Source organism: Sminthopsis crassicaudata, chromosome 3 (genome assembly GCF_048593235.1).
Source record: "Sminthopsis crassicaudata isolate SCR6 chromosome 3, ASM4859323v1, whole genome shotgun sequence".
NCBI lineage: Eukaryota > Metazoa > Chordata > Mammalia > Dasyuromorphia > Dasyuridae > Sminthopsis > Sminthopsis crassicaudata.
The window spans coordinates 76,617,666-76,629,746 of NC_133619.1; the positions used below are offsets into that span (position 1 = coordinate 76,617,666).

Below are 12,081 nucleotides of genomic sequence, written 5' to 3' on the forward strand. Positions count from 1 at the left end.
AGAGGGTTTTTTGTATTTTTTCTTCTCTTTTTTTTTGCAATTTAACTCTTCAAGAAGAGATAAGAACAAAAGAACCAAAGAGATATAAGGAGGGGAAAAATTGGTTGGAAAGGGGGAATCTGCCAAGATAAGAAGGAAATACCTTAGTAGCTCCTCCCCATTCCACAAAAGAAAACATCTACTATAAATGCCCCATCCCCCCCAAAAAAAGCAGCAGCAGGAACATAAAAAAAACAAAATAAAACAAAACATAAAAATCTAACAAAAATTTTTAGCTCACTAAAATGTATGTGTGTGTGTGTGTGTGTGTGTGTGTGTGTGTGTGTGTGTGTACAAGAATTTCATTGGCACTCCCTTCTTTCCCATATGAAGGCAAAATCTTAAAGTTTAATGGGACCCTAGTGGCCAAAGTAGACTACAATAGCTTTAAAACCAGTCAGAATTTATTATTTATAGCTAGAAAGCACAATCTTAAAAGATTAAAAAAGGAAACTTTTTTGGTTTTAAAATGTTCATTATGCTTATATGAATAAAAAGCCTAATTGAAAGAAGTCTAAATGTAACTGTAGAGGCAGAATCAAGAGGCAGAATTAAATGTGCTGTTCAGGAAATCTACCCATAGTTTTAAAATTTATAATGTGCATATTATTACAACTCCATCCTGATGTTCCGTCAAGAACTTAGGGTACCATTTTAGTATGAAAAGAGTTTTAAGGAAGGGTCAAACAACCATCACTTATTCAAAAGAATTTCATTAAAATGTTTTCAAAGTTTCAATAATTATAGATTTTATTATCTACATCTTTATCTTTAAAGAAAGTTTTCTGTTAAACTAAAACTTATGTGTTCAAGTTCTGGGCACCATCATTTCCACCAAATAAGATTTTAAGTTACTTTCCCAAAACTATCATTTGAATTTTTGAATAATGGAGTACTCCCTAATCATAGGGATTATTTCAGTCATTATATTTGTATACTAAGCATTCAACATTGTGCCTGACACGTATTAGACATTTAATAATTGTTGATTCATCCTTTCCACACATTCCTACCTTGTAATCCCCCTACCCTGTTCTAGCCTTCTTCCCTTGCTTTCTGTACTGCTGCATAAAACTGGATAAGAAAAATCAATCAGTTATGGGGTTTTAGCAGTAGAGATAAGGCAAGTTTAATATTAATAGTCAAAATAGAATTTCATTTTGTACCACAGGATTAGAGATCATCATTGCAGTACACATTACCTCAATAAGTGTAAAAAATAGAAACATCATAGTCCAGAGAGCTTTTCCCAAAAATACTGAAGGGGAAAAAGATGTGCTTGCATAACTATACATGTAAAGATTTCCCTTCTGTTTGTCTTACCTGCACCACCCTCAGCAAGACCTGAATTAGATAAGTGTTCTGAGGGATTCCAATCTTGATCAAAGAATATAGAGTGAACATCAATTGTTGAAGCTTTACAATCTTGGCATCTTTCATTACTTGGTTACAGAGCTGATTAAAAGCAGGATGTTCATAAAGCAGCTGCCTTTCAAAGCGTCTCTGATCTTCAGACATATTTTTAGCAATTTTCCACATAGTTATCAAGTATCTACAGCTGGAAAGCTTAGGAAACTTTGAAAACATGTCTAAAACATCACTCATTGAATTACACTGCTGAATGAGGTGCCTGTGTCTCACAAAATCTAACTGTTTTTCTTTCTGGGAGAGATCATGTTCAGCAGAGACCACCATTTTCTCCAACCCATCAACATCAATTTGAGGTGTCGTATGTAACATGAGAAAGCATTGTGAGTCAAAAGACTGTTGTCTACGATGTAAGAGTTTGCCAACTGAAGTTGAAATTAATGTGTTCAGGCTCCTTTTTTGTATTTCATTGCCTTCCAACTGAAAAATTGACATACTTTGACAAAAAAATCTAACAGATGACTGAGATTTTTGAAGAGAGTTACAGAAAAGAAAATTTTTTAATGTCCTATTTTGGTAGATAAGTGTTGGTTTATGAAGCTCCAAAGGATCTACTTTCATTGTTCTTCGAAAACTTGTGGAACCAAATGAACAAATGTTTATTCTGAGGTTCCATAAAAAGAAACTTGTTTTGTTATTCATTTTGCTATTGCTTTAAAACTCCTGAAAAATTATCAACAGCCATAACTTCCATCAGGCAAGTCAGAAGAGGTCCATTATTTTCCCTCTGAAAATAAAACAGGATAGATCAGCAAAATTTTCAAATACAGAGACACAAAATACACTAGTAAATCAGGCTGAGATAAACCTAGAATATTTTTTTCAATTATTAAAGACTTCCATTAAAATATTTAGTCATTTCAATACTTTATGGTATCTGTACATTTCTTGAATATAAACATTATTATCTGAATATTTTAGCAGTATTTTAAGCAGTTCGGGTACTTTACCTATATGGACAGCAACTTCCTCTCTCATGGTAGACGATCTTCAGGGGTTGCTGTGGTTAAAAATTTTTTAAAAAAGCATTCACTAGTGGCCAGCTTTCTGATAATAAATTTTTCTCAACATTATCCATCCCAAGATTTGTAGCTGATAAATTTCTAGCATGGTAATATAAGCTACAGTTTTGCTGCCAGCATAGTCTTCATGAAGATAAGTTCATTTCCATGCCAACATAAGGCATGTGAACAAGACTTCAATGGATGACACTTCTATCTTTAACCTACAATGTTTGCTGAAAAGTATTAAAAATACTATGATAGTAATTTTTGCATAACTATAAGATAGCAAAATCAATCTTTCATTTTCATTTGAATATAAAAATGCTCAAAACCAACTGAGAAAAGGTTAGACTTTAAGCAGAAATCTGTGTTCAGTGAAAATTCCTAAAGAGAAATAAACATTTTAATAGTATATTAAAAGTAAATTTCACTAAATTTATTATATATTTATATAAAGACAACTAGCTAGTTCAAGTATAGCATGCATAGCAGGATGTACATGGTAACTACTAAAAGAAATCCATCACAAACTAGGATTCAATAGAACTTAGAATCATATTGTCCAACTCCTTCAGAAATTAACATTTCAAAGGTTAAATAATTTGCTCAAGAAAAAAACAGTATTTAAACCTAAATCTTCTGATTCTAAATCCACTTCATTCAGAAAACAATGAGCATCTATAACATTTAATGCATTTGCAGGTATAGAGAGAGATTAAACAATAAAGATAAAATCCCTATCCACAAGAAAAGATGACCACTCAAAAAAAAAAGAAAGAAAGAAAGAAAAAAATATGGCTTAAACCTTTGAAGAGCAAGTCTAGGAGAGGTAGCATAATTCTGTAAATAAAACAAATACTAAACATGACAATACATTTGAGCCTGTGGGCTTACTGGTGTGTTAATGTGCTTAATTATTACATATTTCAATACCAACAACCAATGGACACATTGCCTTCATTGCCAGGCTGACCTACTCCAACTAGAATATAAGGTCCTTGAGGGCAATATTCATATACCAAACTTTTCTGAATTTTTCACAAATCTGCTACAAGCACATAGTTTTACTAAAGTGCAACCAAAAAAAAAAAAAAAAAAAAGACTTCTAATTCTGGTTTATTCATTTATAATGCTGTTCATATGAGCTTTTGATTGAATTTCAACTTTTTTTAAATACATGGATTTCCTTTTCAAATTTTTTTTGATGATCTTTTATATCTCCTTCAAGTAGGAAACATAACATACTTTCAAATGAACCAAACATATAACTAACAAATGAACCACAGAATATTACATCTTAATGAAATTTTAGAGATCATGCACCATCATTTTACAGATTCGGACAATAAAACACAAAATGGTTAAGTAAGAGGATTCTGAAGATAGTGGAGTAGATCAGAACATTCTAAGCTCTCCAAGTCTCCCACACGTAGGACAAAATGTAGAGTGGTTAAAAACAAGTCAGAATTGGGGCAGAACCTAATGATTCTTCAGGGACAATCAGAGAAAATCCAAAGAAAGATACCAGGACAGAGATTTGGCCTTCCAGATTAATTCTACTTAAAGAGCAAGGGGTAAACCCTGGGATTAGTGAGCTGGGAAATAGCTTCTGTCTCAGCCACTGAAAGAACCTCCTCAGATAAGAAATACCAAGCTCAGCTGGGCAACCCTAGGCAAGAAGAAACCAATACACATACAGTGAGTGCAAAAGCACTGAGGTAAAGATGCTGCTGACTGTGGGCATTTACAGGAGAGTGGAGTTCTTGGTTATAAGTTCCAGGACAGAGAGAATTGAAAGAGAACTTCAGACCAAAGGCACCACTGACATCATTCCTGCTACTCTCACACTTCAGGACAATCTTGGAGGGAGGAAGGGAAGGAAAGAGATAAGAAAGAAAGGAGGGAGGGAAAGAGGGAATGAAGGAGGGAAAGAGGAAAAAAGGAAGGAAGGAGGGCAGGAGAAAGAAAGGAAGGAAGGAACTGAACCACAGAAAGTGAATAGGGAATATCAGGGTTCAGAGGAGGATACTTAAAAAAAAAAAATCTCTTCTATCCCAATGAGTAATGTCAAATAAATCACCTGTCCAAAGCAATTCAGAGAACTCGAAATTTTTAAAATCAAATGGAAGAAATTAAGGAAAAACTAAAAACAAACAAAACCTTAACAAAAGAACAATCCAAGAAAAATAAGATTATGAAGTCAACCAACTAGAAAAAGAGATATAGAATCTTAAGAAAATAAATGGGCAAAAAGAAGCCAGAGAAGTTACAAGAGAGCAAAAAAAAAATAAAATAAAATAAAACAATATAAAAGATGAAAAATTAGACAAGAATATGACATATAAGAAAAACAACAGATCTGAAGAACAAAGAAAACACAGGAGTAACTATACTACCTGAAAACTAAGACCAAAAAAACAATAAATTAAAGAAATTTTTCCTTAAGTGCTAGAACAAGCAGGGAAAGTAGAAATAGGAAAAAAAAAATCCATTGAAAGAGACCCTAAGAGGAATATTATAGCCAAATTTCAAAACCAACAGATAAAGGAGAATATTACCAGCAACAAGAAAAAAACAATTCAAATATGGCAAAGCTATAATTAGAATCATACAAGACCTAGAAGTGCCTAAGAAACCATAGGTCTTAGGATACTTTATACCAAGAACAAAAAAATTAGGGTTACTGCCACAAATATAACACCCCACAAAGTTAATCATAATTCTGAATGAAAAAAATGACTTTCAGGATTTTGTTTTAGGATGATGTTACCTACCTTCAGAAAAACAGTGGACAAAAAAGCATAGTATGGTCTCACATAGATGTATATGGGTACATAATACACGTGATTGTATGTTGTGATACAGGAGCCACCTGCCAGTGGCTGCTGGAGGCCTAACTCAGACTGTAGAATGGAGCTCTTCATGTGAGAGGATGATGACACAAGGAGACTGAGAGGCAGTTGCATTGTCTGACCTCTCTCCTCTTCCCTCTGCCACCAATTTATTTCCAGTCCACAAGCAAAACATGTGTCAGTAAAGGCTGCCCTGAAACTCCTTCAGATGTTATGATCCACAGATGTGAAGGCTCTTGGAGAATTGACCTGCCCCTCCACCTAGCATGGTCCTTAACAATTATAGATATCTATGTATGGATATGTATTTATGTGTATATATTTATGTTTGTGTGTGTATGTGTGTATATACATAAATTTTTTTTTGCTTAATTGTAGCCTTCTTGGGGGAAGAAAGGAAGAAGGGAAAAAAAAAGTAAACATCAGAGAACAAAAGAAAACCTACAACAAAGCAAGGATGGACCATCTGAACAAAATGTGTAGTGTTTACTATACAGACTTTCTTGAAGTGGAAATGTATTGTCTTATATTTTGAGTCATTTCATGGTCTGCATTAGCACCAGCAGTAGTAGTGCTCCCTTTAAGAAACGAGTCCTTTCAGATTGATTTATTCCTTTCTGATTCCCAGCCCCTCCTGGCTGAGGCATTAACAATTCAGGAAGCTAGGACCTTTGATCACAAATCCTGGTCAAAAGCACCCCTTTGAATTCCAATAGGAGATATCCAGGCTCTCACAATCCCCATAGATCTGAGCCAATTTGGGACTGCACGCACGTGCCCCTTTAGCTAAATCTCTCATTATAAAAGAGCCAAGCTGGAGTCCTCTCTTTGCAAAGGTCCCAAACATGCCTTACACCTGGCACGCCAAGGGTCTCTGCCCACTGGAATACCGTTTCTGGTGCCCTCTTCTCTTAGCACCATTTACTAACTAGATTTAACTTTACTTCCAAACCCCATAATAAACCTCTTTTATCAATCTAGGTTTTTGGGTCTGTAAATTCCTTTACAGGGGACTCTTGCGCGCTACTAGACCTCATTTAACTCTATCCTTGCGTGGAATCGAAAGGGGTTGCAGGGGAGCTCCATTTGACTCCCTGTACCCTAAACCTGCCACCAGACACAATTTCCTTTGGGTACCTCAAATCTAGACCTCATCAGCAGTAGTAGCAGTTAAATATTGAGATCAAAAGAATAAAACTGACAAATGCATATTTATCAAGAATTTTAAGCAATATCATGAAAGATGCCATGTTTAAGATCCACAGATAATTTAAAGTGCATTTATTAGGTGTTTACTATGTACTATGTTCTTGACCTTTTTGTGTTATAAGCTCCATTGACAATTTAATGAAGTTTATGGACCCTTTCTCAGAATAATGTATACAACTGCATTAAAAAAAATTGTATTGAAATGTAGTTATCAAAATATTTTTGCTAAAATAAATTCACCAACTCTCCTCCCGTTCGAGGGATCTTTGGAAGATTTTGCCATGATGGCATGGTTTTACAAATCCTTAGTTTAGGATAACGTGATATTAATTGCAACATAACACAAAAAAAGGACAAAGCCACTTCACTACATTTCTGAGCAACTCAAAAAAAGATTGCATTATTATATATGCATATGTATACAATCTTTTATATTATATGATGTTATATATAATATAATATATTGTATTATATTATTTGCACTGGAGAGAAAAAAAATGTGTATTAAAAAGGCTTATTTCCTAGCTGATGACTAGCAGTTGATGGATCAGCACATCCCGGACATAAAACAATTAAATCTAATCCACCCAAAAATGCAAGAGAAAGTAGATAATAGGAATGTGTCCAATTATGCGCTTATGAAAGACTTGGATTAAATGCAAAGATCTGGGAATCATCTATATGGAAATCATGTGAGAGCGGACGGGGTGAGCGAGAGTGGAGAGAGAAAAGGGCTCGAGACAGACCGCAGCAGGAAAAAGGAAGCACGATGCTGAGAGCCATGCGGTGAGAGCGGAGGGGAAACGTCCAAGAGCAAAGACTGGCTAATAGTATCAGATGTTTCAAAAAGGTGGAGAAGGATGATGCCCGAGAATAGGGCATTTGGTAGAAAAGATCATGCGCGGTATAATAAATTGGGGGGAAGGGAAAGGCAGTAAAAATTGCACGATGTTATTATTGTTGCTGAATCCCTGAGTGATTCCTAAACTTCCAAGAAGAAATGCCTCAGGAAGGAAGAGCAACAGGCAAAGAAGGCGAGGAAGGCACAAGGCCTGATCCGCGTTTGGGGGGGAGGGGATTCATAGGGAACCCGCCGAATTTCCTCCCCGACCCCGGGCTGCACGAGGTTAAAAGCCCGCTTCTCCCGGAGAACACGAGCTGCGGCCCTCGTCTCCGCGGCCTTCGCCTCTGCGCCCAGCGCGGCGTGGGACTTAGGTTCCGCAGGAGCTTCCGGGCCTGACCACCAGTTCGGACCGGGACCGGCTGCGCCCTGGCAGTTCCATCCGGGAAGGCTACAACTTTCCCCGCCCGGTCCGGGGAAAGTCCGGCTCACTCAGCCCAGAGCCTTAGAGAACACCACCTGGAAATCCTGACATGCTTTCTCCACTCTAAAAAGAAACGAGAACTCACATTCCCAAAGAGAACCCGCTTATTTTCTTCCGCGGGGAGAAATTGCAAGCTTAACCGCTCATTCTCCACTCACCTTAGTGTGTCAAGTAAAGGAACACTGGAGGCCGCCATGACACTTTCTCTCCCGGCTTAGCAAGTATCGCGAGACTTACGGGCTCTTCCGAGGGTCAAAAATATGCTGGTTACTCGAAGAGGAATATCGACTTTGGATGTCGCATTGGAAAAGATTTCATTGGTTGTGATAGAACTCTGAGGTCTGTAGAGGTCGTATTCTGACTCGCCCACAGTTACCCAAGAAGTATCACTCCTTCCTATAGAAATTACTTTGTATCCATTTTGTATTTGTGGTCAGAGTTAAAATCTTCCCTCTCCCAGGCTCCTCCGGGACAGAGACATGCGTTTTTGCCTTAATTTCTCCGGCATCTACAGCAATGCCTGGGAGCCCCATGGGCGCTTGGTCCAGTGATTGTTGAATGAAGTGTCAGAAGCAAGACTCGAACCTAGATGGTCTGCATCTAAATCATTTTAAGAAGGCGATTTATTGATAGTTGAGAGGCGATGTCCGCAATAACACCTGTGCAAGGAAGAGTCGGGGTTGTGTGTGTGACAGAGAGGGAGAAAGGGGCAAGGACAGAGAGAGGGAAAGGAGTTTACACACACACACGCACACACACACACACACACACATACACACACATACACACATACACACACGCACACAGGTACGAGATACAGAGGCAGAGAGAATGCATTTTAAGAGCTTCTTTGCAGTCGGCTTCTAGAAGGCGTCGGATGGGCGTTGCTTAGCAACGGATCTAGTCTTGGGTACGTATGGTTGCTCGGAGACCACGCCGCGTCTCTCGACTCTAGCCTCACTTTGTTCCTATCCTGATCCTGAGCGGAGTGGCCATGGCCAAGTTCGTCATTGCGGGTAAGTGACCCCCACACCTGCCCGAAGCCGCCTCAGAGAGCCTGGAGAAGAAAGAAAGAGAAGGAGAAGAAGAGGAAGGGGGAGAGGAAAAGGGAGAAGGGAGGAGGAAGGAGAGGAGGAGGAGGGAGGGAGAAAAACAGCGGTTTGTTCCTTGGAGGAAGACCCGAGAGACGCATCTTATTCTGCCCCTTCGAGCTGTGTAACCACCGGAGCAAGTCAGTGGAATCTCTGAGGTTTCTCCATCATTAAAATGAGGCTGCTAATGCCCTACCGCATTAATTAATTAATTAATGCCTTTACCGCGTTGTAAAGATCAAATGAGATAATGGATGGGAAGTGTCTTGTAGCCCCTTAACAAGGGCTGCTTGTTCTCCACATCACCTTCAGTCCGTTATTTGTCAGACACTGCTAAGAGCCAGGGATACAAAAGCAGGCAAAGGACGTCCCTGCCTCAAGCTAACAATCTAATGACAGACAACATGAAAATAAATATGTACAAACAAGCTAAACACAGGATAAGTAGAACATAAGAGAAAAAAGCACTAGAATTAAGAAGAACTGGCAAAGGCTTCCTGTAGAAGATGGGTTTAGTTGAGAAAGGTCAGTAGGTGAGCTGATTTAAAAAAAAAAAAAAAGAAAAGAAAAAAAAAAAGAAAAAGAAACTGTACAATCATGAAGAACACCTATCAGGAATGCCCAGAGCTTAGATATAGAGTCATATTTCTGGAATAGCCAGGATGCAAATGTAACTGGATCTGAGAGTATATGGAGGAAGAGTAAGGTGTACGAAAATGAAAAGGTAGGAAGAGGGATAAGTTTTGAAAGATTCTGAATGTCCAACAGAGGATTTTATAATTGATCCTAGAGGATTGTCATCATCATTATTATCCTTCCTTCTTCTTCTCCTCCTCCTCCTCCTCCTCCTCCTCTTCTCCTTTTTCTTCCTCTTCTTCTTCCTCTTCTTCTTCCTCTTCCTTCTTTGTTTTTAGGTTCTTAGTAACTAGAATGTCTAAAGAGAAGACTGAGCCTGCAAATCAGCTTCTTTAGTCATATATATATAAAACCCTTAGCAAATCTCTTCAGTGTAGTCTGGCTCAGTTTCTTCATCCGTAAAGTAGGGTAATAGTACCTATCTTTTAAGAATGTTGTGAAGAGGAAATGGACATTGTAAAGTAAGTTGCATTCTTATTTTAAAGTGCTATATAAATGGCATTATAATGTCTACAGAAATTCATTCATTTGTATTTAAGCCATATTCTTATCTCTTTGTGCTCAGAGATCTTTGTTCGGTGAGGGGGAAAAACAAATTAGAATAGAGAATTTTTTTGATTTAGAGAAAGGAATAGCTTCACTGTTAATCTCAGCCAGTTCCCTTATTTTACACCCAAAATTAGTTGAATAATTTCTCCTACTTAATCAGTAAGTGGCAAAGCCAGGAATTAAATTTACTCTTCTAGAGGACTTAGATTTAATGCCTCTCAGTTCTACTTCTTACTTGTTGTGTGTCTTACTTATTTCACCTCCTTTTGCCTCAGTTTTCTCATATGTAAATGATGGCTCTCCAAGTTACTTCTATGGCGTCAACACTGCTCCCAAATCTATATTTCAATTTCAGACCTCTTTTCTCTGCTTCTAGTTCTTTATTTTTAGCTGTTAATCCATCTGATTGACAATCAGAACTATATATCCAAAATTGTGTTTTTAATCTTTGCCCCCAAACTAATTTACCTATCTATATTCCCTGGCTCCATTTTTCTCCTTGTTTCTAATCTGCCTCGAATAACACCATCAGCATAAGCTTCTTTAAATACCACTTCTACCATACCAGGCTCAAGAACCTAATATGACAATGATTCTCTGTTGCCCACTTTTCAAGTATAAATTCCTTGGTCCAAATTTTGATCCTAAACTGTCAGTTCACCTCCAGGCAGTAGACTTGCTCAGCATCTTCCACATATATTGCACCCATGCTGTTGCTTATGCACTGTTAATGTTGTTTAGTCTTTTCAGTCATGTCCAACTTTTCATCAGCTTTTGGAATTTCTTGGCAAAATACTAAAGTGCTTTGCCATTTCCTCCTTCAGCTTATTTTACAGATGAAGAAACTGAGAAAAACAGAGTTGAGTTGCTTGTCCAGAATCACACAGCTAGTAAGGCTGGATTTGAAATCAGGAAGATGGGTCTTCCTAAGCCCATGCCTACTGCTATATCCACTGCACCACATAACCTCTATTTATGCTGTACCTCTTCCTTTTTCTGCTTTCCTGAAATTCTAGTCATTCTTCAAGGCTCCAGGATGACTTATTTTTATGATTTCAGTGCCATCTCATCCTTCTCTGATCTCTGTCTCCCTCTTTTTTTACTTATTATATTCAATATCACACAGTTTTCACTGGATAAACTCTAGTTGTTTTAGACACATTTTGTATTCCCAATTATAACCTCCTCAATAATGGATTTGAAACATTTGTAACATGCCCTCCTGGCAGTTACAATTACTAATCTGTCCTAGGCCCAACAGAGTACCTTTGACCACTGACCTTTGCAGTGTCAACTCTACCTGGCTCGCCTCCTCTGAGCCCTTCAAAGGTCTCTGGCCATGATCTCTTGAATCTATAGTTTAATAACCAGTAGCATGCTCAAGAATAGCCAGGTGTCTTGTTTTTATTTTTATATTCCCCACTGCACCTAATTCTTACATAGTAGATATACAATACTTGTTGATTGTTGAAAACATTTGAATATAAAACATGTTCACATATATACATATCTATATAAAGTATATGCATATAAACATATACATACACACACACACACACACACACACACACACACATATATGGGAAGAATCTGAGCAAGAGTAGTGTCACAGACAATTTCCCTTCCTTCCTGCTCTTAATTTTCCGGAGACCCTGACAGCTATAAATATTCTCTGTTCCCTTTTCATGATTCTTCACACTAATCAGCAGAAGTAAACCTACTTGCAGTTAAGTTAAATAGGAGGGGCATCTGGAAATAAACATAAACTTTCCCCAAAGCAGAAGCAATATTTTCTACAGTCTAATTTCAAATGCCTCCTTCAACTTTAACTAAATATTTTTTTTCTGTTTACCAAAAGAATTGTCTACTCATTGAGGTCATTTTAAAGATCATAGAAAGGGGCTGATCTCAAAATGAATACTTGATTCACAGGGAACAAAAACTATTA

At 37.6% G+C, this 12,081-nt stretch overlaps 2 protein-coding genes across 5 annotated transcripts in view; one reads left to right on the top strand and one right to left on the bottom strand.

Annotated features, from left to right (window-relative positions):
• The window catches only part of FASTKD2 (FAST kinase domains 2), a 31,971-nt gene extending 23,849 nt beyond the window's left edge, over window positions 1-8,122 (bottom strand). For 2 of the 4 annotated variants that reach the window (XM_074298913.1, XM_074298911.1), the window contains exons 1-2: window positions 8,016-8,122; window positions 1,363-2,194 (exon numbers count right to left, since the gene is read on the bottom strand). In XM_074298913.1, the coding sequence (XP_074155014.1) occupies window positions 1,363-2,109 (747 nt within the window). In that variant the 5' untranslated portion in view covers window positions 2,110-2,194; window positions 8,016-8,122. Of the gene's footprint in view, window positions 1-1,362; window positions 2,195-2,417; window positions 2,468-7,942 lie in introns of all 4 variants that reach the window. The other 2 variants (XM_074298914.1, XM_074298912.1) reach the window with 2 other exon arrangements.
• Window positions 8,123-8,753: 631 nt separating this feature from the next.
• MDH1B (malate dehydrogenase 1B) overlaps window positions 8,754-12,081 on the top strand; it is a 35,397-nt gene continuing 32,069 nt past the window's right edge. The window contains 1 exon segment of the mRNA XM_074298916.1: window positions 8,754-8,873. Within this exon segment, the coding sequence (XP_074155017.1) occupies window positions 8,852-8,873 (22 nt within the window). The 5' untranslated portion in view covers window positions 8,754-8,851.